A 25,918-nucleotide genomic window follows, 5' to 3' on the forward strand; every position below is an offset into this window, starting at 1 on the left:
CTCAACATCTTCTTCCTTCCTTCCGAGAAAGCTACCAAATAACTGAACTGAAAGACGTCATATACAACGAAGAGCCAAAGGAACTTGTACACCTGCCTAATACCGTGTAGAGCCCCTGCGAGTATGCAGAAGTGCCGCAACACAATGTGGCATGGACTCGACTAGTGTCTGAAGTATTGCTGGAGAGAATCAACACCATTAATCCCGCAAGGCTGTCCATAAATCCATAAGACTACAAGGGGTTGGAAAACAGCATTCCAGATATGCTCAATAAAGTACATGTCTGCGGAATTTGGTGGCCATTGGAAGTGTTTAAACTCGGAAGAGTGTTCCTGGAGCCACTCTGTAATAATGCTGGATGTGTGGGGTGCCACATTGTCCTGCTGGAATTGTCCAAGTCCATCTGAATGCACAGTGGACATGAATGGTGCAAGTGATCATACAGAATTCTTAACGAATGTGTTATTTTCAGAGTCGTATCTAGATGTATCGGATCCCATATCACTTCAACTGCACACACCCCACACCATTACAGAGCCTCAACCAGTTTGAACAGTCCTTTGCTGACTTGCAGAACCATGCATTCATAAGGTTGTCTCCGTACCTGACACATCCATCCACTTGATACAATTTGAAACAAGACTCGTCCGACCATGCAACATGTGTCTAGTCATCAGCAGTCCAATGCCGTTGTTGATGGGCCCAGGCAAGGCGTAAAGCTTTGTGTCGTGCAGTTATCAAGGGTACACAAGTGGGCCTTTGGCTCCTAAATCCCATATCAATGATGTTTCGTTTAATGGTTCACACGCTGACACTTGTTGATGTCCCAGCATTGAAATCTGCAATAATTCTCTGTAGGGTTGCACCTCGTGTCACATTGAACAATTATCTTCAGTCATCGTTTGTCCTGTTCTTGCAGGATCTTTTTCCGGCCCCAGCGATGTTGGAGATTTTATGTTTTACCAGATTCCTGATACTCACAGTACGCTTATGAAATGGTCATATGGGAAAATCCACACTTCATCACTACCTCGGAGATGTTGTGTCCCATCACTCATGTGCTGACTATAACACCACATTGAAACTCTCGTAAATCTTGATAACCTGCTGTTCTAGGAGCAGCTACTGACCTAACAACTGCACCAGACATTTGTGGTCTTATAGAGGCTTTGCTGACCGCTGCACCGTATTCTTCCTGTTTACATCTCTCTTCATTGGAACACATATGCCTATACCAGTTTCTTTGGTGCTTCAGTGTATACTTTCATACAACTTTAGAGCACCCCACGTAACAACAGTCTGCCATTCATTTTTGTTAACTGCATCAAGTATTACAGATTAATAGCGTGATAATGTGCCATAATCCACTACACTATTTCCGCACACCTCTCTGAGCATAGTAAATTTCCGTTGGGTTCTTACCATATAGGGATTCAATTTCAGTGTAGGAATGTTGGTAACCCATGTGTAATCTGACCTAACTCTTTAGTAACCTGACCTAACTCTCTTTCAGCTTCCGCCTTAAAACTGCATTATTCGTGATCAGCCACACAAACCAGGAAACACGTGTAAGATCATCACACTTAAAGTCTTGCTCACAACTGACATTGATTTCAGCTTGATCATACCACCGTAACAGTCGTACAAGCACATTGTGGGAGAAGTTTTAAATGACCCTCATGTAAACATTGTGCAACACAGCACTTTACTGAGGTGGTATGTGACACCTCATATCCGTCTCTTGGATGAAGTATGTCACCATAAATATGCAGCATTCATGACCGACTAAAAATGCTATTTCTGCAACCTTATTGCAGAATTAAAAAAGTTAAACATTAATCCCTTATTTCTACTAGATCTACATCTACATGGTTCCTCTGCAATTCACACGTAAGTGCCTGGCAGAGGATTCATCAAACCATTTTCATGCTACTTCTCTACCATTCCACTCTTGAATGGCGGGTGAGAAAAAGGAACACCTAAATCTTTACGTTTGAGCTCTGATTTTATAATGACGATCGTTTCTCCCTATGTAGGTGGGTATCAACAAAATATTTTCGCATTCAGAAGAGAAAGTTGGTGACTGAAATTTGGTAAATAGATCCCACCGCAAAGAAAACCGCCTTTGTTTCAGTGACTGCCACCCCAACTCACATATCATATCTGTGACACAATCATCCCTATCGCACGATAACACGAAGAGAGCTGCCCTTCTTTGCACTTTTGTCCTCCGGCAATCCTACCTGGTAAGGATCCCATAGCATGCAGCAATATTCCAGCAGAGGACGGACAAGTGTAATGTAGACTGTCTCCTTAGTGGGTTTGTCACATCTTCTAAGTGTTGTGCCAACAAAGCCAAGTCTTTGTTTCGCCTTCCCCACAATATTATCTATGCAGTCTTTCCAATTTAAGTTGCTTGTAATTTTAATTCCTAGGTATTTAGTCTAATTGACAGCCCTTAGATTTGTGTGATGTATCATATACCCAAAATTTATCGAATTTCTTTTGGTATCCATGTGGATGACCTCACACTTTTCTTTGTTTAGTGCCAATTGCCACTTTTTGCGCCATACAAAAATTCTCTCTAGATCATTTTGTAATTGGACTTGATCGTCTGATGATTTTACTAGACTGTAAAATACAGAATTATCTGCAAACAATCCTAGGGGTGCTGCTCAGATTATCACCTAGGTCATTTATGTAAATCAGGAACAGCAGAGGGCCTATGACACTACCTTGTGGAACACCAGATACGTGGAATTGATCTGAGATCCCTCGTCGACAGCACTCATTACTTCCTGGGAATAAAGAGCTAGCTGTGTTGCACAAGGACAATATTTTCTGAATCTGTGTTGGTTATGTATCAATAAGTCATTTTCTTCAAGGTGATTCATAATATTTGAGTGCAGTATATGCTCCAAAATCCTACTGAAAATTAAGGTCAGTGATATGGGTCTGTAATTCAATGGGTTATTCCTATTTCCTTTCTTGAACATTGGTGTGACCTGTGCTACTTTTCAGTCTTTCAGAACAGACCTCTCGTCAAGTGAGTGGTTGTATATGATTGCTAAGAAAGGCACTATTGTGTCTGCATACTCTGAAAGGAACCTGATTGGTGTACCATCAGAACCGGAAGACTTGCCTTTCTTAAGTGATTCGAGTTGTTTCGAACACTTAAGATGTCTACTTTTATGTCACTCATGCTAACAGCTGATCTGGTTTCGAATTCTGGAATATTTACTTCGTCTTCTTTTGTGAAAGAATTACGGAAAACTGTATTTAGTAACTCCGCTTTAGTGGCACCATCATTGGTAACATTTCCATTGCTATCGCGCAGTGACGGTATTGACCGTTTTTTGCCGCTGGTGTACTTTACATGCGACCAGAATCGCTTTGGTTATCTACCATACTTTGAGACAATGTTTTATTGTGGAACCTATTAAAAGCATCTCGCATTGACGTCCGCACTAAATTTCGAGCTTCCGTGAAACTTAGCCAATCTTGGGGATTTTGCATTCTTCTGAATTTGGCATGCTTTTTTTGTTGCTTCTGCAACAGTGTTCTGATGTGTTTTGTGCACAATGGTGGATCAGTCCCGTCTCTTATTAACTTATGCGGTATGAATCTACCTATTGCTTTCGATACTGTATATTTGAATTTGAACCATATCTGGTCTGCACTTACGTAATTAGATTGGAAGGAATGGAAACTCACTCTTAGGAAGGCATCAAGCGAATTTTTATCTGCTGTTTTAAATAGATATATTTTGCGTTCATTTATAGTGGTTTTGGTTGATATGGTTTTGAGCCTTGCTACAATGACCTTGTGTTCACTAATCCCTGTATCTGTCATGACGCTATCTATTAGGTCAGGATTATTTGTGGCTAAGAGGTCAAGTGTGTTTTCGCAACCATTTACAATTCGTGTTGGCTCATGAACAAATTGTTCAAAGTAATTCTCAGAGAAAGCATTTAGTACAATTTTGGAAGATGTTTTCTGTCTACCACCAGCTTTGAACAAGTATTTTCCCCAAAAAATTAAGGGTAGGTTGAAGTCTCCACCAATTATAACTGTATGAGTGGGGGTACTTCAAGTTTTCTTTGTACTGTTCAGCTATTATATCATCTGAGTTGGGTGGTTGGTAGAAGGAGCCAATTATTATTTTGGTGCAGCTGTTGAGTATAACCTCCACCCATAGTAATTTGCAGGAACTATCTATTTCAACTTCACTACAACATAAACTACTACTGCTGGCCGTTGTGGCCGAGTGGTTCTAGGCGCTTCAGTCTGGAACCGCGCAACCACTACGGTCGCAGGTTTGCGTCCTGCTTCGGGCATGGATGTGTGTGATGTCCTTAGGTTAGTTAGGTTTAAGTAGTTCTAAGTTCTAGGGGACTGATGACCTCAGATGTTAAGTCCTATAGTGCTCAGAGCCATTTGAACCATTTTTTAAACTACTACTACTACTACTACACACACACACACACACACACACACACACACACACACACACACACACACACACACTCCCCACCTTCTGAACACGGTTTGCACCTCTGTAAAAATTTTGGCAGAATTTATCTCTGGCTTTAGCCAGCTTTCTGTTCCTATAATGATTTCAGCTTCTGTGCTTTCTGTCAGCACTTGAAGCTCTGGTACTTTTCTGACACAGCTACAACAATTTACGATTACAGTACCAACTGTTGCTTGGTTGATTCTCGTTGTTTCTTTGCCTGTACCCTTTGAGACTGGAGCCCTTTTTTATCTTTCCCGAGACTGTCTAACCTAAAAAATATTTACAGTATTTCTTTAAGCCTCAAATAAATAAAACTTTGAATCATGAACATAATTCATTTGTACTAAGTATTCATTTGGGTAAGTTCATTCTATTTCTTTTCCTTATATTTCAGATTACGAGTGCTAACACTCTAGGTTAACTGATTCTAATTATCTAGTTTACACGCTACATTCATTTAAAGCTTTCCATACAATTGACATTGAACATATTGGTTACAGTCAATATCAGTGCCCGTATCAAAATTGTGTATGTGGTATTACTCCAGTTAGTTATTTAAATTATGGTGGTAACGATTTCGCAATGCATCAGTTGCACGCTATTTCTACATTTTGATAACGTGTTTGAGCTAAGTACACAGAAAATATGCAAACCATTTGCGTTTCTAGCTTCATAAAACCTTGTATCCAAACAATTAACTAATAGGCTTCTTATTCACTATATGAAAAGCATACAAAGCATACAAAATACTACAAAATTGCAATGGAATATTCCCCAACTATACTCAAGGACCTTGTTACCCTTTTGTTATCAAACCCAATTTTTTCAGGTAATTTGTGAATAAACTGCAGCCCTCAAAACATAAGTTTGCAATAGCTTCATTGCAGCATGACTCTGCCATCAGCTAGAGGAGCTAAATGCTCAGAACATCTAGCAACCCTTTCATTGCCGTGAGACTTATAATCATATAACATTCCTTGCACCCATGATTTACTTAAGACTATCACAGGTCATCAAACTTATTTACTATTTGGACTGTAACTTTAGGTAAATTTATCTACCTGAAAACTTTGGAGTAAGCCTGAAAAGTCAGTAGTATCCTTCTGCTATAGGAACCACCAATTACACCTCAACCACAAAAATATAACTCTCCATTAACAATCCATTTTCACTGTGATAGGGTCCCACTATTCATCTTCACACATATTTGTGGTGTGGCTCATCCTTTTATTTGTACACTCATATAACCTACCATTTCACCAATCTGTATATATAGTTACAGTATCTTGGTCAATAGGAAATATCTTTCTGCTTCCAAAATTCTTTAAATAAATGAATAAACCCTACCTGAATTCAGAGCCTTGTAAGCAACCATTCTGTAGTCTCTTGTAATATAGATTCCTAATTACCATTTAATACAATTGCCAGTTTATTTACATGCTACTGCTTCAAATATCCTTATATCTTTTAGTACCAGACATAGGCTGGATGTTAGCATGTCATTTCTTATCTGTATGTGGCTCTCTACTAGGATTGCCGATATTTGTAAAAATATTTGGAATCCGATATTGTTGTTTGTTGTGGCCTTCAGTCCAGAGACTGGTTTGACGCAGCTCTCCATGCTACTCTATCCTGTGCAAGCTTCTTCATCTGCCAGTACCTACTGCAACCTACATCCTTCTGAATCTGCTTAGTGTATTCATCTCTTGGTCTTCCTCTCGATTTTTACCCTCCACACTGCCCTCCAGTACTAAATTGGTGATCCCTTAATGTCTCAGAACATGTCCTACCAACCGATCCCTTCTTTTAGTCAAGGTGTGCCACAAATTTCTCTTCTCCCTAGTTCTGTTCAGTACCTCCCCATTAGTTATGTGATCTATCCATCTAATCTTCAGCATTCTTCTGTAGCACCATATTTTGAAAGCTTCTATTCTCTTCTTGTCTAAACTATTTATCGTTTATGTTTCACTTCCATGCATAGCTACACTCCATACAAATACTTTGAGAAAAGACTTCCTGACCCTTAAATGTATGATCGATGTTAACAAATTTCTCTTCTTCAGAAACGCTTTCCTTGCCATTGCCAGTCTACATTTTATATCCTCTCTACTTCGACCATCATCAGTTATTTTGCTCCCCAAAAGCAAAACTCATCTATTACTTTAAGTGTCTCATTTCATAATCTAATTCCCTCAGGATCACCCGATTTATTTCAGCTACATACCATTATCCTTGTTTTGCTATTGTTGATTTTCATCTTATAGCCTCCTTCCAAGACACTGTCCATTCCGTTCAACTGCTCTTCCAGGTCCTTTGCTGACTCTGACAGAATTACAATGTCATCAGCAAGCCTCTAAGTTTTTATTTCTTCTCCATGGATTTTAATTCCTACTCCAAATTTTTCATTTGTTTCGTTTACTGCTTGCTCAATATACAGATTGAATAACATCTGGGATAGGCTACAACCCTGTCTCACTCCCTTCCCAACCACTGCTTCCCTTTCATGCCCCCTCGACTCTTATAACTGCCATCTGGATTCTGTACAAATTGTAAATAGCCTTTTGCTCCCTGTATTTTACCCCTGCCACCTTCAGAATTTGAAAAAGAGTATGGAATCCGATATGTCAATATTTAAAAAAATGTCATTATCAGCTCTTGCTGTATCTAAAAAAGTTATTGATATATTGAAGGAATCATTCGCACATTGTAAACATACTTCCAGTTTTAGAGTTGTATATTTAAGTATTGACTTTTTATTTGATATTCTATACATTAACAAACTAGCAGCATGTCTATCCCCATTAGAGCAACAATTGAAAGGAAGACACTTAATTTGAAAATTTGTAAGTTGATAATGGGACTTTCAGATGAAAAGCTTGTGTTACAATACTTTTTTTGTCAACTGTTGTGTTGTCTAAATGGTGCAGAGTCATGCATTACTTCATTCTGGTTAACCTCTCAAACCTTACTTTCTTAATTTGTTGTTGGCTACATGTTTTAATAAACCTTTTCACCCGTCTGTAGGAAAATTGCGTGGTGAAAGTAAACATTTCCAGTTTCTATTGGTACTGCATAGTGTCGATTATGTCAGCACTTCACCACAGACGTCTCCACCCATTGCATAGCCCAATCTTGTAATTTAGACTTTTGTTCATCATTGAAGCAACTGTTTTGGAATAGTGCCGATGCGAAGTAGCAGCACACTAGTTGCATTAAAAATGTTTTTTAACAAAGTTGTGTGGTATTTTTTCACATTGGAGATCTGGTTATTCCATTCACACTGCCCCCCCCCCCCCCCCCCCTCCCATGCAATTGTACTACTTCTGTTGTTCCACTTGTACTTGCTTCACACAGTCAAAGAGAGAGACCAGACGTGGTGAAAGCTCAAAAAATAGTAAGACTACTTCATACAGTGGAAGTGAAATCATGTTCTACTACGATTTAAAAAGAACAGTTTCAAGAAGTATTTGCGAAAATTGTGAAAAAATATATTGTAAAATATAAATATCAGCATTTGATATTGCCGTTTTCACATATATATCAGAAATGAAATATCACCAATATTCATCAATATTTTATCGACAGCCCTAGTCTCTACTCATTTTATCCTCCATCAAATACGTTGATGCTAATATCTGGCCACATCAGATTTCCTTTATGTTGCTTTTATGGTCAACGGAAATAGCAACCAAAGTGTCAGATTGTAATATTTATGACTATCATGGGTTATTATCTAGTTAGGTTACGGCTCTCTCTCTCTCTCTCTCTCTCTCTCTCTCTCTCTCTCTCTCTCTCTCTCTATGTGCATGGAATTCGTCTGCGAGAGTGTGTTCACCTTGATAACAAAACAGTTTCAACATTGGGTAACTTAGCTTTATGTGCTAACATAGTGTACTATTGCTTCTTCGGAATACTATAGGTAATGGTTTTTTATAGCCATCTATTTATGTGTGTAATAAACTTGTATGCAGAAAAGCGATCTTCAGATTTCAGTGGTTCTTTTGAGATGTTGAAGTGGCATCTGCAGATTAACATATTGTAGTATAGTGAAAGGATGCATAACTTATGGAAATTGGACAGAACCCAGAAAGTGAAATGTTCACAGAGAAGATGGAAGAAATTTAGTTCCGTACATCAAGAATATACCAGATGATTCAGAACCTAGCTAGCAGACATCAATCCACAAAAAATGTGAATTGATGTGAGGCAGAATAGCATTTAATATTCATTTATAAGTGCCTGTGGTATCAAAAATGTACTCAAAGGCACTTATCTCGATACATCAATCAATCCACACGCCTCTGTTTGTCTAATGTAGGTTCGAGGTCATCGACAGCCCATTTCAAACATGCATTTTCATTGCCTTTTTATCTTTCGGAAATACTTAATCAACATTTGATGTAGCATGGAGCGCAAAGACAAATATATATTTAAGGTTGGCACTGTCCTTTTCATAAGTAATTATTTTCATAGATGTTAGCATTATGTTATCTATACTCAACCTTCCAAAAATATGAGACAGGTCATGTAAACTGAGACCAAATTACTATACATGTTTAAACTGACACAGTGTCAGTAAACAAATTAAATCTGCACATCAGTTACAAAATTGTTGACTAAATGTTTTCAGATGTGTGTCCCACCATTTCAACTGCAAATTAGCTTCAAAATACAATAATCTTTCCCAAATAGACTTACCAGGTACCATTTCTGGGGAAAGAGGTATGTTATTCCTTAACTCCACTTTGGTTCCCTCTTAGCTGTGGATCAATTTGTACAGGCAAATGACTTGATTTTGTTCTGTACTTTCTGTCCTATTAAGTCGTAAACACTATCTTCTAAAGCTGCAAGGATAGACGTTGTTACAGCAGCCACATCAGACCCCTCCCCGTGCTTTGAAACATTTAACCTGGCTTCTGTGTCTGAGATTTGCTTATGCACTTCATCTAATTTTCATTCAGCTAAATTTTTAACTTGTTTCAAATTGTTATTTACCTCATTGAACTGTCAATTAACCTTGTCAAAAACCTAATCACATTGTTCTAGTACCACAACATTTAACTCCTCTCTCAAAGAACATACTGGTGTTGTAATTGTGACATTTAGTTATTTACTTGTACGTTATAGTGATTCCCCACATTCCACCTTTGCTTTTAATTTGGAACCTTGCACTTGAATACTAGATTAACTCAGTTCTTATGCTTGTCTTTAACTCAGCCTGACAGCTTTTATATTTTCAGTCTGTGCTTTAATGCTTTAATTGTTTGCATTTAGTTTAAGGTTTAAAATTTTTCTGAAAACCTTAAACCATTCAGGAATGTTAGCCTCCATGTTTCTAGTCACAATCGGCATTCAGTGATAAAGATAATAAGTTGTAATTAGTGTAAATTAATGATTCATTGCAGTGTCAAATGTCGTATGACAATACCAGTAAACCAATTGTTAAACAGCTCATAATGCCCACACCGTATGCACCACCACAGTTTTCACATAAGGAATGACTGGAAGCAATATAGATACCAGTTTCTGAACTGATGTATAGCTCTTGTTGTTAATATGCTGACATATTGCAGTGATGATGTGATAGGCAAATTGCATCACTAAAGGTGAGTGCATGGATTCAGCATCTGACAGTGGATGGGATGAGCTGGAGACATAGCACCAAGACTTAGTGAGCAGGAGACATAACAGCGTTTGGCTGCACTGGATGTCAGGGAAATACAGCTGATGTCTTTACAACCCTTAGAGACTGCTGTCAACTATCTTCCAACGCATAAATTCTTAATTCTTCTTCATTGTAAATGGTTTTAATAAATTTAACATTTTCTCCCCAAACATTTAATTCTTCTTATTCTCTTAAAGCGCATCACTAATAGTAGCTTGCGAACTGCCGCAAAGCTGGTTGTTGATCTCGTTCAGAGGACAACCATGATCTAGTTCACGAAATTTTGTTATGAAAACCTTTTCTTTTTATTATTTCTCACCAGTTCTCTCTCTCTGCTATTCCCTGCTATATTTAACAAATTTTCAGAGGGGGATTTCATGTAATAATTTATCACAGACCTCGATTTGTGTCTCCTCAGTGATGGTTCCCCTACCCACTTCAATGCCGCTCATGGCACATTCTCTGCTATTGATCTCACGATCTTCTCCCCTGCCCTCATGTCTTCCATACAATGGTCATCCCAGCCTTCTGGGCTACCAGCGACAGTCACCTGTCCAGGGTCTGAACCTCCAAGGTGCTCTGTGCACTGATCCATTGTTCCTTGCAGAACACCTTGCATCACAGTTTGCAACAGCATAGTCATCGTCTTCCTAACCTACTACCTTTCTCCATTAGAAACACAGAGTTGAAGAGAACCCCCTCTTTTTCGTCCTGCACCACGTTGAGCCCTATAATCCTCCCTCCACTGAGTGGGAATTGGCGCAGGCTCTTGTCTCTTCACGAGACACAGCCCCAGGTCTGGATTCCATCCACAACCAGATGATCCAACACTTGGATGTAATCCAGAAGCAACATCTCCTCAGGGTCTTCAACCACATTTGACTCATGGGTGCTTTTCCGTCTCAACGGCAAGACAGTATAGTTATCCCTGTTTTTAAGCCCAGGAAAAACCCAACGTCTCTTGACAGCTGCCGCCCAATTAGCCTGACGAATGAACTCTGTAAACTGTTTGAAAGGATGGTCAGCTTCAGATTATATTGGGTACTCGAATCTCGGGACCTTTGGCCCCGTTATCAGTGTGGTTTCTGGGCCATCCGACAGGCTTTTATTCACAGCTGGCACCTTGTCTTGGTCTTTGACCTACATAAGGCATATGACATGGCTTGGTCCCATCACATTTTAGTTGCTCTCCAAGACTGGGGTTTCCATGGTCCCCTTCCAATTTTTATCCATGAATTTTTATCTCTCAGGCTCTTCCAGATTAAAGTTGGCACTTCACTGAGCGCCCCTCAGATTCAGGAGAATGATATCCCACATGGTTCTGTGCTAAGTGTCACACTCTTCCTCATCGCCATCAATGGGCTTGTGACCTCTGTTGGGCCTCTGGTTACCCCCGCATTGTACGTCGCCGATTTTTGCATTTGGTGCAGCTCTCACTCTGTAGCATCTGCTGAGCGCCAACTCCAAGGCACCATCCAGCAGGCCTCTGTGTGGGCCTCCGCCCATGTCATCCAGTTTTGTCCCTCCAAAGTGTGGGTTACGCATTTTTTGACCCACAGTACACCTCGATCCAGAACTTTATTTAGGCAAGCACCACGTCGATGTTGTAGCACAGTCCCATTTCTTGGGTCTTATTTTTGATAAGCTGACATGGCCGCCCCACATACGCCACCTAAAGACTACATGTATGTGGAAGCTTAATGCTCTTCGCCTCCTGGCCACACGTCTTAGGGTGCAGACCGCTCCACTCTTCTCCATCTTTTCTATGCTCTGGTCTTGTCCAGACTAGATTATGGTAGTCAGGTTTATGGCTCAGCAGCTCCTTCCGCTTTGAAACTCCTTGACCGTGTCCATCATCTTATGCGTAAGAGGTGACTGGTAACACGTAATTCCCAGCCCCGTGTTGACAGGTAAGATTCACACGTACCCCTGGTAAAGGCCAGCCCCAGGGAAGGGTGATTGCCTGAGTTGCTACCTTCCTAAATTGCCAATTGATCCCTCTGTCAGGTGTTCGGGAGGTCTGAGCAGAGGTGTGAACAGTCACCTAAGGCAGAAATCCAAACATACCTCTCTGATCAAAGTGTCTTTGCAGTCCATTGGGTGATGAAAAAGTTGATGCATCCATAATGCCCACACACACTCTTTTTCTCACTTCTGATAGTGGTGCTTCCATCGAAGATCAAAGCAGGCTATGAAATTATCACGGTATTACTGTACATTCCAAACCCAGTGCGCTGCTAGTAATGTCATTGTTACAACCACACTTGAGAGTTCTGTCGACACCCAGCCAAACGTGTAATCTGTGGTAGAGATGCTCACAAGGGTGATTGTCCGTCGTCTTCTCCGTGTTGTATCAACTGCATTGGCGACCATGCTGCCTCCTCCTGAGATTCTCTCATATACCTCGATGAGTGGGCTGTCCAGGAGATCTGGGGGAAGGAAAAAGTGCCTTACCTGGTCGCTCACAAATTGTTGGCTAGTTGGAAACCCTGCGTTCAACCATCTGACACCAACAGTACTGTTCTTGCTACATTTTGCTCCATGAAGGTCATGGCAACGCAGTCATGCGACCTCGAAATTATTGCCGTGGTTGTGAAATCGCCCAGTGTCATGGCAGCATACCCGTCTTCTCTTCCAGCTGTGCAACAAGCCACCAAACTTCCACGTCATGGGGCAAAGTCACCTGTTACACAACCGGCAGGCCGGAAAGGACAGAAGGAATACTCCCATGAAGACTTCCTATGTCCCTCCAGCCAACAAACATCTGAGTCTTCGTCTGCTATCAGGAAAGGCTCCAGGAAGTCAAACAAAGGGAAACGCTCTGTTTCTTCACCAACTTGGAGATCCTCTTAGATGGTGTCGCCGTATGCTGCCCTCGCCCAGCCAACCTCCGTGTTGTCAGTACGCCCCACCAACTGTTTTTCTGCACTGGACTCTGCAGACCGACTCAAGGAGAATGCCAATGCCTCTGTAGACCTCGTGGAGCAGAATCCTCCAGCCTCTGTGCCCTATAGCGGTGAATTGTCAAAGACTGGCACTCTGCAGCTGCAGAAGTGACACCCCCTTCATTTTTCCCCATCAAGACTCTTCTCCAGTGGAACATTCACAGCCTTTGATCCAACATATAGGACTTACAACTGCTGTTAGTATCACTGCAGCCCCTTGTACACTACCTCCAGGAAACAAAATTGTGTCCTTACAATCGCTTTGAACTTTCGAATTTCTTCTCAGTCTGCTTTGACCCGCCCCCCCAAGGATGGCATTCCATCTCATGGGGGAGTCATGCTGCTTATGATGATGATCATAGTCAACCCATCTGCCTGCTACCTGGCTTCAAGCTGTTGCAATCCACATATTTCTTCCTCACTTGAGTTTTTCGCTTTGTACCGTTAAATGCAGACCATCCTCTTTGGGGTTCTGCGAGAACCTGTGCAAGAGGTGCCCTCTTGGCTGACCATCTCAATCAACTCGACCTCATCTGCCTTAACACAGGACCACCCACATTTTTTTCAGACTCCACACACACCTATTCCCATTTGGAACTACCCTTCCGCACTGCCCAGCTTACCCATTGTCTCGGGTGGTCTGTTCTTTCTAACACATACTCGAGCAGCCATTTCCCTTGTGCTATCCGTTTGCTGACTCCTACCCCATCTATTTGCAAACCCAAATGGGAGCTGTCTAAGGCTGACTGTAGGCTCTATTCCTCCCTGGCAACCTTTGACAAACATCATTTCCTCAGTTGTGATTACCTAGTCGAATACCTTACAATCACCGCTGACCATTCCATTCCTCCCACTTCATCCACACCGTGCTGCGACACAGTTCATCTGCAGAGACGTGCTCTCTGCATTTTTAACCGTCATCCTACAACGACAAAATGCATTCATTATAAACAGTTGCATGAACAGTGTTGTCCTGTTCTTCGGAATAGCAAAACAGATAGCTGGATTTCATTTAACAGTTCTTTTAATAGTTCCACTTCCACCTTCGTTGTGTGGGCCAACCTCAGATGGCTCTCTGGTACCAAGGTCCATTCCGCAATTCCAACCTGACAGTAACAGACGGTGTCATAGTGGATCCTATTGCTATCTCCAAAATCTTGGACCGCCATTTTGTGGAGATTTCGAGCTCCTCCCATTATCACCCTGCCTCCTCCATCGAAAACGAGCAGAGGAGACTTGGGCAATACCCTTCTCTTCTAAGGATAGTGAGTGCTACAAAGCTGACTTTACTATGAGATAATGCTATCACTTCATCCCGATTCTATGCCCCAGGGCCAGACAGTGTTCACATTCAGACGTTGCAGCACCTTTCTCGAGTGGGCAAGCACTTTCTGCTTAATACGTACAACTGCATCTGGGCAGAGGCATGTTTCCCATATGCTGGCGTGAAGCCACTGTCATACCCATACGTAAGCCTGGTAAGGACAAACACCTTCCTTCTAGCTACTGCCCCATTTCTCTCGCCAACTGTGTTCGTAAGGTGATTTAATGTACTAACCACTACACAGTGTGGATTTCAAGTGTGCCGTTCTGCAGTTGACCATCTTGTCACTTTGTCCACCCATGTCATAACTGGTTTTCTGTGGAAATCTCAGGTTGTGGCAATGGTTGTGTCGATTTGGAGAAAGCCTACGACACCTGCTGGAAACTGGTATCCAGTGTACACTCTACACGTGGGGCTTCCGAGGCCGCATGCCTCGTTTCTTTCAGGACACCTTTATGGAGGAAGACGATGTGCCTCAGGGTACTGTCCTGAGCGTCATCCTTTCTGCTATTGCCATTAACCCTATAATGGCCTGTTTCCTGCCGGGTATCTGTGGCTCCCTTTTTGTTAACAATTTTGCCATCTATTGCAGTTCTCCATGGACTTGCCTCATTGAGCGGCATCGTCAGCAATGTCTCAGTCGTCTTTACTCATGGAGCATCAACAATGTGTCTTGTTCTTCCACTGACAAAACGATTTATGTAAGTTTCTGCCGGCGCAGTGGGTTTTGTTCCATCATCTTTAATCATGGGTCTGTTGCTCTTCCATTTGTTTGAAAGTATGAAATTCGTGGAGCTCATACTCGATAGGAGTCCACCGCTCGTGGTCTAGGCGCTAGTGTTGCTGCCTCTGGATTACGGGGTCCCGGGTTCGATTCCCAGCTGGGTTGGGGATTTTCTCTGCCCAGGGACTGGGTGTTTCTGTTGTCATCATCACCACCACTTGTGAGAGTGACTAGAGTGGATTGTGAAAAGAAAATAAACTGTGTAAAGAATTGGAACTTTGTACTGGTACTGATGACTGTGCAGTTGAGTGCCCCACAAACCAAACATCATCGTCATCATCATCATCATCATCGTCATCATCATGCTCGATAGGAAACTTTTGTGGTCCTCCCACATGTCTTACCTGGCAGCCCATGTGTGCAGTCACTAAATGTTCTACAGGTCCTCAGCGGTACTTTCTGGGGAGCAGATCAAACGACCCTCCTCCGTTTGTACCGACCCCTTGTTGATTTGAAACTCGACTATGGGTGTTTCATTTATACATTTACACATCTGTCTCTCTTACGCTGTCTCAACACAACCCTCCCATCATGGCATCCGCTTGGCCAGTGGCGCTTGTTACACTAGCCTGGTTGAGAGTCTGTATGCAAAAGCTGCCAAACTGCTGCTGTTCTACCACTGTGACTTTCTCCTCAGCAGATATGCATGCCATTTGTCTGCCATGGGTGGTCACCCATTGTATGCCTCCTTCTTCAATGACTCCTTTGGTCACTAGTATGGGTGCATCCCTCGTCTCTTCTCCTCATTTTTGGCTCTTGCTCTGGCTGCTTAACTTCATGCTAGCTGCAACTTTCCTGATGGGTGTGAACCATTCACCACCTTGGCTTCGTGTGGTGGCCCGTGTTCACCTTGGCCTTCGTTCATTTTCTAAGGACACTACTCCAGCCTTGCTCTATGGCCTTCAGTTTCATGACCTTCGCACGGAACTTTGCGATAGTACCTTTGTGTACACTGGTGGCTCTCGGACTGACCATGGTGTCGGGTGTGCCTTTGTCATTGGTACTGACATTTTTTGGTATCAGCTTCCGGAACACTGGTCAGTATTTACAGGAGAGCTCTTTGCCCTGTATCAGGCCACGCAGTGCATCTGGCGACACAGGCTTTTCAATTGCGTCATCCACTCTGATTCTCTCAGTGCCCTTCAAAGCCTTTGTGTGCTGTACACCATCCATCCCTTAGTGCAAGGGGTCCAGGAAAGCTGACACATGCTCACTCTTGATGGAGCTAGTGTGATGTTCATGTGGGTTCCTGGTGCTGTCGGTCTGACAGGAAATGCAGCCACTGACACTGCTGCCAAGGCTGCAGTCCTCGTACCTCAGCCCGCTGGTTCTGACAGTCCCTCTGATGACCTCTGTGTGCTGTCTATCAGCAGGTGGTGTCACTTTGGCATTACCACTGGTCCTCCCTTCATGGGAGCAAGCTGTGGGTTATGAAGCCTCTCCCAGCAGTATGGATGACCACCTCTCACTGTGAGGAGATCATGTTAGCTAGCTTGTGTAATGGGCATTGTCTTTTTAGCCATTGCGATTTGTTAAGTGGTGCTCCCCCACCACTTTGTGCTCATTGCCCTTTGACAGCCCGCCATTTCCTGGCAGAATACCCTTTTTGTAACCACTTACGTTCTAATTTATGTTTTGCTGTCTGAGTTATCAGCTGTTTTAGTGAGCGACACACATGTTCTCGACCAAGTTTTTCTTTTTATCCATTGTAGCAATATGGCAAATGACATTTGATCTTTAGTTCAGGACCTCTGTTGCATCTATGGTGTATTTTATGGCCCTTTCTACAAGAGGAAGTCCCTGTTTTTAACTGTCTTTCTTTCTGCCGATTGGGATTAACATATAGTTGCCTTTAATGCGTCTCTTTCTGTTCTATGGTCCTGATATGGGCGCATATGAGGCACCCCCACCCAGCGCGCGCGCTCACACACACACACACACACACACACACACACACACACACACACATACAAGAAATATAATTAATTTTACCCTGTTTTTCGTGTATTGCAGGATCAGGATAATGACACGCTGAAAGAACTGCTAAAGCAAGGTATAGGCCAGAAGCTACAAATGACAGTATACAGTAGTAAGACACAGTCTGTCCGTGAGGTATCTATTGAACCAAGTACTACTTGGGGAGGCCAGGGTTTACTTGGTGTCAGTATAAGATTTTGCTCCTTTGAGGGAGCGAATGAAAATGTATGGCATGTGCTGGTAAGTAGAAATAATCACAATTCCTTGTTTTTGGTAATCATTATATGCTATTTAAAATTAACAGAAAAATTTGAACCCAGTCTGTCAGTTGGAAATACACCCATTTATTGAGCACTGAATAAAGAGTAGTCTGCCATTTATTGCATTCAGTATGTGTGGCTGTAGTACAGTATCTTTAGTACAGAGCAATGGTCAGTGAGTAGCCACAGTAGAATTTGTCAAAGAGCCACATTTTGCTGAATAATTTGTTACCTAACTTTCAAGGAAGGAGAATCTTGGAAAAGTAGGAGATACAGAGTTGTAGATTACATCGCCAGGCTACAATACATGGTTTAGTTGGCAATTGTGAATTGTGATTTATTTGTCTTATAAGATACAGATGTTAATCAGTTGATTAGAGTACAAGATACATGTTGCAAGAATGGGTAATACAAATTTACTGATACATAAATCCTGTTAATAAGACATAGCCATTTATAAACATTTTTATAACTTTTTTATGAAAAGACAACTACCTTTACACAAGAAAAAATCTGTAAACTGCATCCTGCTCAAAATATTGTTCATCCTTGATGAAATCTTCGAGTGAGTAGTAGAATTGCTGAAGTAGAGGATCATGTAGCTTTTTCCTCATGTGCTGTGGAGTACGAGAATATAAGTTTAAACAATGAGCAGGGCACATGAAATCAGCATTGTCATATAGTATGAGTGATTAGGAAAGGTTTTCCTCGAATAATTGTAAATTGCTTTGTAAAAAGATAATAGTGTCGTAGGTTTATAGGGAGGGAAGAATTTGTAACTTCCGGTGTGTAGTTAACAGGTGATACGAATTCATTGGATTTACAGGACACATGTTTCTAATGATTATTTTCTGAAATTTCAGTATGAGCAATTACCCCAAAAAGCAATACTGTACCTTATAACTGATTGGAAGTAGCTGTGACATGCTATTTTTCTTGTGTCCATATCAGACAACTATCTAATATTTGTTTTGCAAATGCAAAGTCACATAATTTGTTTACTACGTACTAAACATATTTATTCCAATTTACATTCTTATCTGAATTTAATCCTAAATATTTTGCTCAGTGCACTTATAGGTCTTGATTATTATGAGTTATTTTAATTTGGTGTTATTTTTTCCTGCATCATATCATTTTTTTTAGGATATTCAGGATTAATTCACTGAGCTGAAACCATGTTTCTTGAGGATTTATTGTATTGATGACGATGGCAGGGATATTTCGTAACTCATCATCCTCATTGCAGATGTAAAATTTGCAAAAGCTTTTGGGGCACTTACATTGATGGGTAGGTCATTAATGTAGAACAAAAACGTAGGAGGTCCTGAAATAGATCCTTGTGGTACACCATGTGTTACTGACTTCAATGTGGAAGAATAATTTGCTGCATGTGCAAAGACAATCACTTTATTTCCTATTGCACTGATATGAAGTAAGCCAACATAGGACACTACCCTCGTTACATTTGTAGATAAGAAATGCATGATTACTAAGTCAGAGCTTTTTGTGAGGTCACAAAAGATTCCAGAAACTTCTTTATTTATATTTCTATAACTAATGTTGGCCTTTATTTTATTTGCTAGTTTGTCAATTGATTTTATTGAATAACCATTATTTATTGCATTGTGCTTTGATTTTCTTGTATCAGTTATCTGGATTTTAAAGATAATGTGTGTGTACTGTTCAGCATGGATCTAAGTGCAGCATACTTATTTGTGTTTGGATGATGTGGTGATTCGTGTATTTCGATGTTCTTGCTGTTCATTAACTGTAGTGAGGCCGAAGAAATTTTTTCAACTGATTTGTTTTGTATTCTACTGTGGAATTTCTATATCTACATCCACATCTGTACTCTGCAAACCAGCATGAAGTGCATGTCAGAGGGTACGTCCCATTGTACCAGTTATTAGGGTTTCTTCATGTTCTATTTGTGTATGGAGCGTGGGAAGAATGTTCGAATGCCTCTGTGCATGCAGAAATTATTCTAATCTTACTCTTACGATCCCTGTGTGAGCTATATGTAGTGGGTTATAGAATAATCATTTGAAGCCTGTTCTTGAAACTTTAATACATTCTCATGGGATAGTCTGTCTTCATGAGTTTGCCATTTCAATTCCCCCAGTATCTCTGTGACACTCTCCCATGGACTAAACAAATCTGTGACCATTCGTGCTGCCCTTCTCTGAAAACGTTCAATATACGCTGTAAAGGTCCCACACATTTGAACAATATTCTAGAATGGGTCGCACAAGTAATTGTAAGCAATCTCCTTTGTAGGCTGATTGCAGTTCCCCAGTATTCTACCAATAAACTGAAGTCTGCCACCTGCTTTACCCATGACTAAACCCATATAATCATGCCATTTCATATCCCTACAAAGTTGTACACCCAGGCATTTGTATGAGTTGACCGATTCCAGAAGTGACTCCTTGGTATTATAGTCACAGAATACTACTTTTTTTCATTTTGTGAAGTGCAAAATTATACATTTCTGAACATTTAAAGCAAGTTCCCAGTCTCTGCACCACCTTGAAATCTTATCAAGATCTGACTGAATATTTATGAAGCTTCTCTCAGATAGTACTTCATTATAGATAACAGCATCATCTGCGAAAAGCCTGATTTTACTATTAGTATTGTATGCAATGTCATTAATTTACATGAGCAGCAAGGGTCCCAACACACTTCCCTGGGGCATACCCGAACTTACTTCTACATCTGACGATGACTCACCATCCAAGATAACATGCTGTGTCCTCCCTATTGAAAAGTCCTCAATCCAGCCACAAATTTCTCATTATATGCCATATGATCGTACTTTTGACAATAAGCATAGGTGCACTGATGAGTCAAATGCTTTTCAGATATCAAGAAATACTGCATCTACCTGGTTGCCATGATCGATGTTTTTGAAAACCATGCTGGTTGGGATTGAAGAGGTCATTCTTTTCATTATGTTTGAACTCACAATATGTTCTAAGACTCTACAACAAATCATTGTCAAGGATATTGGATGATAGTTTGTGGATCACTTCTGCTACCATTCTTGTAGACGGGTGTGATCTGTGCCTTTTTTCCAAGAATTGGGCATGATTATTTGTTCGAGGGATCTACGATGGATTATAGTGAGAAGATGGGCTAACTCAGCCGCCAAATTCAGTGTAGAATCAGACAGGGATTCCATCTGGACCTGGAGCTTTGTTCAGTTGTAATAATTTCAGCTGTTTCTCAAAGCCACTGACATGAATGCTTATTTAATTCATCTCTTCAGTGGTATGAGGATTAAATTGGGGCAACTCTCATGGGTTTACCTTGGTAAAGGAACATTTGAAAATGGAGTTGAGCATTTCAGCTTTCACTTTTCTACCCTCTGTTTCAGTTCCTGTCACATCTGCTAGGGACTGGACACTAACTCTGGTGCAACTAACAGCCTTCACATACAACCAGAATTTCTTTGGATTTTGGGAAATGTCATTTGACAGTATCCGGCTATGGTAGTTATTGAAGGCATCACACATTGCTCCCTTGACAGCGAAACGTGTTCCATTCAACATCTCTTTCCCCTACACTTTGTTTTTCACCTGTTATGCAGTAATCTCTGTTTCTGTGGAAATTTCTTTACAGTGACTGTATACTACGGAGGTTCCCTGCCATGATGAACTGTTCTACTGGGTACATATGTATCCAGCTATTCTTTTCTTTTAAACTTGAGCCAAAGTTCCTATACATGCTCCTGACCTGTGCTGAAAGTTTCCAGTTGCTCAATGAGACATGACACTACTTATTTGTTATGTAGTTTACTACACATATAAATCTTTCTGTGTGTTATAGTTGCCCTTTGTACTTTGGTAATCATTGTAGCCACAACTGTGTCATGATCACTGATACCAGTTTTGATGCGGAATCCTCAAAGAAGTCATGTCTCTTTGTTGCCATTAGACGCAATATATTTCCATCGTGAGTGGGTTTCCTATTTGTTCAAGGTAGTTTTCAGAGAAGACATTGCTTTATTATAGAGTGAATTGAAGTGCATCTTTTGTCATCAGATAAAGGATATAGTATCATCCACATATCTCATGTAATAAACAATTGTTTCAGCAAGTTTATTTTTCCCTTCAAAAATTCTACTCCTGTTTTTGGGAGAGAAGGTGAACTTCATGAACTTTTTACAGTCTTCAATTAATTGTACGCATAAGGTGCTACTTCATAATTATATGTACGTTATCTTAACAGGACAGGTTTTACCTAAATTGGAAAAAATTGACTGATCAAGCCCGTAGGACTCAAAATGCATTGCACTGAAATGAACCGTGATTTGTGACTGAAGCCAACTTGTTTATTATTTCAAAAGGTAACAGTCACCAAAGCAACGCTGACAGCAGTGGATGAAATTAAGTTTATGCTTATTGTCTAATGATGTGCTAATCTTATTAATAAGATTTCAAACTAATATCATACTCTTCAATAAAATTTTGAATCTGGATGGCAACTGGTTTTCATACACTTTTGATAGACCTGGAATAGGAGATACGGGATGATTATTATTTTACCATATTCTCTCTTGATCCTTTCTTTGGTCTTTGGCATGTTTCAGATGTTGATATTCATCAGTTTTATTTTGTCTGTGTGTGTGGTGTAGAATTTAACCGTGTGTGCATTTTTATGATAGTTCTTACCGGTGAAGAAACTGTGTATGCATTTCTATGATAGTTCTTACTGGTGAAGAACTGAAATATGTGTCTTCAAGCATCTTTAGTGTCAGTGACACAAGATAAGACGTTCTCTTTTTTTTTTTTGGGGGGGGGGGGGGTCAACTAAGGAATTGTAGGTTTAAAAGTTCAAAATTGTTGCCACAAAATGAAGGAAAAATAATGCTGTGATATGCACCATGGCAGTTAGAGAACTGCAGGGTGCCAAATAGCAGTAAGCAACAAGAAGATTGATAAAATTTGTAAAAAATCACTAAAAATGTGAAAATTTAGAAACTACACTTTACTTATTGAAGTACGTTCTTGCATTGCTATGGTCTAGCCATGGACCCTGTATGTCTTCACTCCATGTATTGTATCATACAGGAGGTCATGGTAATTTCAACCTGTTAATGAGTATGCAGTAAATTTGTTTCCCCCTGGAGGCTCACCACTCTTCGGCGAGTTCATGCTTGGGTACCATGGGGCCCCAGCCTTTGCAGCATCTTTTTCCTTCCGTGCTACATGTCTGTCCTCTTGCTGTTCTTTTTCCCCTCACTTGGGGAACGTGCCTGGGTTATTTTTGTGAATGTGTTCTGCATTTTCAATAGCATGACATTAGAATGGTTCCTCCACTCTTTTTGTTCTTTTTTTTTTCTTTCTTCATCTCCTTTCTCCTACCCTTCCTCCACTGTGGTGTTTGAGGTTCCTCTTTTTCTTCTTCCTCCTTGCGCACTCCTGAAGGTCAATTCATGCATCTGATGTGTAACAGGTGTCTGCGTAACGTGTCGACAGGTAGTTTTTGCACATACCCCCTCGTACAGGCCAGACCCAGAGAGGGGTGATTGCGTGAGCTCTTAACTTCCCAAATTGCCAATTTGTTCCTCTGTCAGGTGTTCAGGAGGTGTGACGTAAGTTGAGACAATCACCTAAGGTGGGTGAGTTCCCCCCCCCCTCCCCCCCTAAGGTGGGCCCCCAGTTGGTAGGAGCATGCTATCGGAAATGCTGGAAGTCATAGGGATTTTCTCCCAGTGAGCCAAACATCAACTTCTCAATCTACGTCTACTAAAAGTAAACAGAATGAGGCTAATGAATCAAAGACCCTCCCAGCTGCACCTCGGTTCTTCATACTGAAGATGGTCAGTCCTTGGCTATTGTTAATCTGTTTATTATTTAGAAAAGTGTTGATGCAGTTGCCGGCCCTGTGAAATCGTGCTCTCATTTACATAGTGGCACTTTCCTTTTGGAGACTACTTGTGATTCTCAAGCACAACAACTGCTTGCAGCTTAGCTCCTCCATGACTATCCTGCTCATTTCGAGGCCCATCAAATGCTCAATTCCTCGTGTGGTGTTTTTACACTAGGCGGCTCAATGGTCTGACCGAGTCAAAAGTCCAAACATACCTCTCTGATCAGGGCATCGATGCAGTGATGAAAAAGGTAGATGCATCCTTAGTGTCCACATGCACTCTTTTTCTCACCGTTCGTATTGCAGTGCTTCCATTGAAGATCAAAGCAGGTATGAAGTTATCACAGTCCGACTTTACATTCCAAACCCAATACGCTGCTATCAGTGTCATCATTACAACCGCACTCAGTGTCCTGGCGACACCTGGCCAAATGTGTACATGTGGTAGGGACGCTCATGAGGGTGATTGTCCATCTCCTTCTCCCTGCTGTATCAGTTACAGTGGTGATGATGCAGCTTCCTCCCAAGATCATCCCATGTATCTCAACGAGCGAGCTGTCCAGGAGAAGGAAAAAGTGCCTTACCCTGTCGCTCACAAGTTGTTGTCTAGTCGGAAACCCTGCATTTTACAGTCTGGAACTTACGGTACCATTCTTGCTACATCTCACCCCATGAAGGATGTGGCCACGTAGACATGTGATCTCAAATTCAGCACTGCAGTTATAAAATTGCCCAGCACCACAATAGTATTCCCGTCTCCTCCTCCAGCTGTCTAACAAGCCACCAGATTTTGCCTCATGTGGCAAAATCACCTGCTTCCCTATGAGCAGGCTGAAAAGGATAGAAGCAATACACCTGCGAAGACTTTTTACGTCCCTCCAACCAACAAACATCTGAATTGTCATCTACCAACCGCAAAGACTCCAAGAAATCAAAGACAAATGGTCTTCTCCTTCGCTGACTCTGAGATTCTCTTCGACCTCTGTGTCGCCAGTGCACAGCACCAACCATTTTTCTGCCCTGGACTCCGCAGACCAACTGAGGCAGAATGCCAATGCCTGTGTAGATGTAATGGAGCAGGGTCATCTAGCCTCTGCACCCTGTAGCAGAGTGTCTTGGAAGGCTAGCACTTGGCAGCCGTTGAGATGACACACCTTCATTTTTTTCCCTCCTTCCATTTCCATGTCATGAGTGTCCTCCAATGGAACATTCACAGCCTTAGATCCAACAAGGAGGAATTATGGCTGCTCCTGGAATCACATCATCCACTTGTTCTCTGCCTCCAGGAAACAAAATTACGTCCTCATGACTGTTTTGACCTCTCACATTTCTTTCCAGTTTGCTTTGACTTTCCTCCCAAGGATGGCATTTCATCTCATGAGGAGTCATGCTGCTCATCCAGGATGACATTCATAGTCAAACAATGTCTGTAAATACTTGCTGCAAGTCGTTGCAGTCCACATTTTCCTTCCTCGCTTTACCTTTTTTATTTATACCGTTTACATCCATCTGTCAGTCAGTGTCACCACGGCCGACTTCCTCCAGCTTATTGTGCAGCTACCTCGCCCCTTATTTCTGTTCAGTGCCTTCAATGTGCACCATCCCCTTGGGGGCTCTCCCAGAACTTGTCTGAGAGGTGCCCTCTTGGCTGACCTTCTCAGTCAACTCAACCTCATCTACCTTAACACTGGAGCACCAACATTCCTTTCAGACACCATGCACACATATTCCCATTTGGACCTCTCATTCTGCACTGTCCAGCTTACCCATTGTCTTGAGTGGTCCATTATTTCTGACACATACTCGAGCAACCATTTCCCATGTGCTATCCATTTGCTGACTCCCAATCCACCTGTGTACAATTTCAAATGGCAGCCATCTAAGGTTGACTGAAGGCTTTACTCCTTCATGGTGACTTTCAACGGTCATTATTTCCTCAGTTGTGTTGACCAGGTAGAATACCTTACAGATGTTATGTTCGATTCCTCGCACTTCATCCTGTACCGTGTCCCAGTCCCTTGGTAGACTGACATGTGCCGTGATGCAATTAACGCAGAGACATGCTCTCCGCATTTTTAATCGTCATCCTACAATGGCAAATTGTATTGGTTGTAAATAGTTGCATGCTCAGTCTCGTCGCGTTCTTCAGGATACCAAAACAGCTAGCTTGATTTCATTTAACAGTTCTATTAAGACAATGCTGCCTTTACTATGAGGGAACTAGATCATGCTCTCACTTCATCCTGATTGTCCCAGATCCAGACAATGTTCACATTCAGATGTTGCAGCATCTTTCTCTTACAGGCAAGCACTTTCTGCATAATATGTACAACCGCATCTGGGCAGAGGACACGATTCCCAGATGCTGGTGTGAAGCCACTGTCATACCCATACCTAAGCCCAGTAAGGACAAACACCTTCCTTCTAGCTACTGCCCCATTTCTCTCGCTAGCTGTGTTCACAAGGTGAACTAACCACCTTCTACACGGAGCACAACCGTATCTCACCACTGACTTCTAGTATCAGCCGCACGCAGTTGACGTCAACAAGTGTATGGGCCTGAAGAT

General features: G+C 41.6%; 1 protein-coding gene across 3 annotated transcripts in view; it reads left to right on the top strand.

Moving 5' to 3' along the window:
- The window catches only part of LOC126469507 (Golgi reassembly-stacking protein 2), a 54,927-nt gene that overhangs the window by 4,183 nt on the left and 24,826 nt on the right, over positions 1-25,918 (top strand). For all 3 annotated transcript variants that reach the window (XM_050096648.1, XM_050096642.1, XM_050096638.1), the window contains exon 4: positions 17,248-17,451. In XM_050096648.1, coding sequence (XP_049952605.1) covers positions 17,248-17,451 — 204 coding nt within the window. The remainder of the gene's footprint in view (positions 1-17,247; positions 17,452-25,918) is intronic.

The sequence above is a fragment of the Schistocerca serialis genome, chromosome 1, assembly GCF_023864345.2.
Source record: "Schistocerca serialis cubense isolate TAMUIC-IGC-003099 chromosome 1, iqSchSeri2.2, whole genome shotgun sequence".
NCBI lineage: Eukaryota > Metazoa > Arthropoda > Insecta > Orthoptera > Acrididae > Schistocerca > Schistocerca serialis.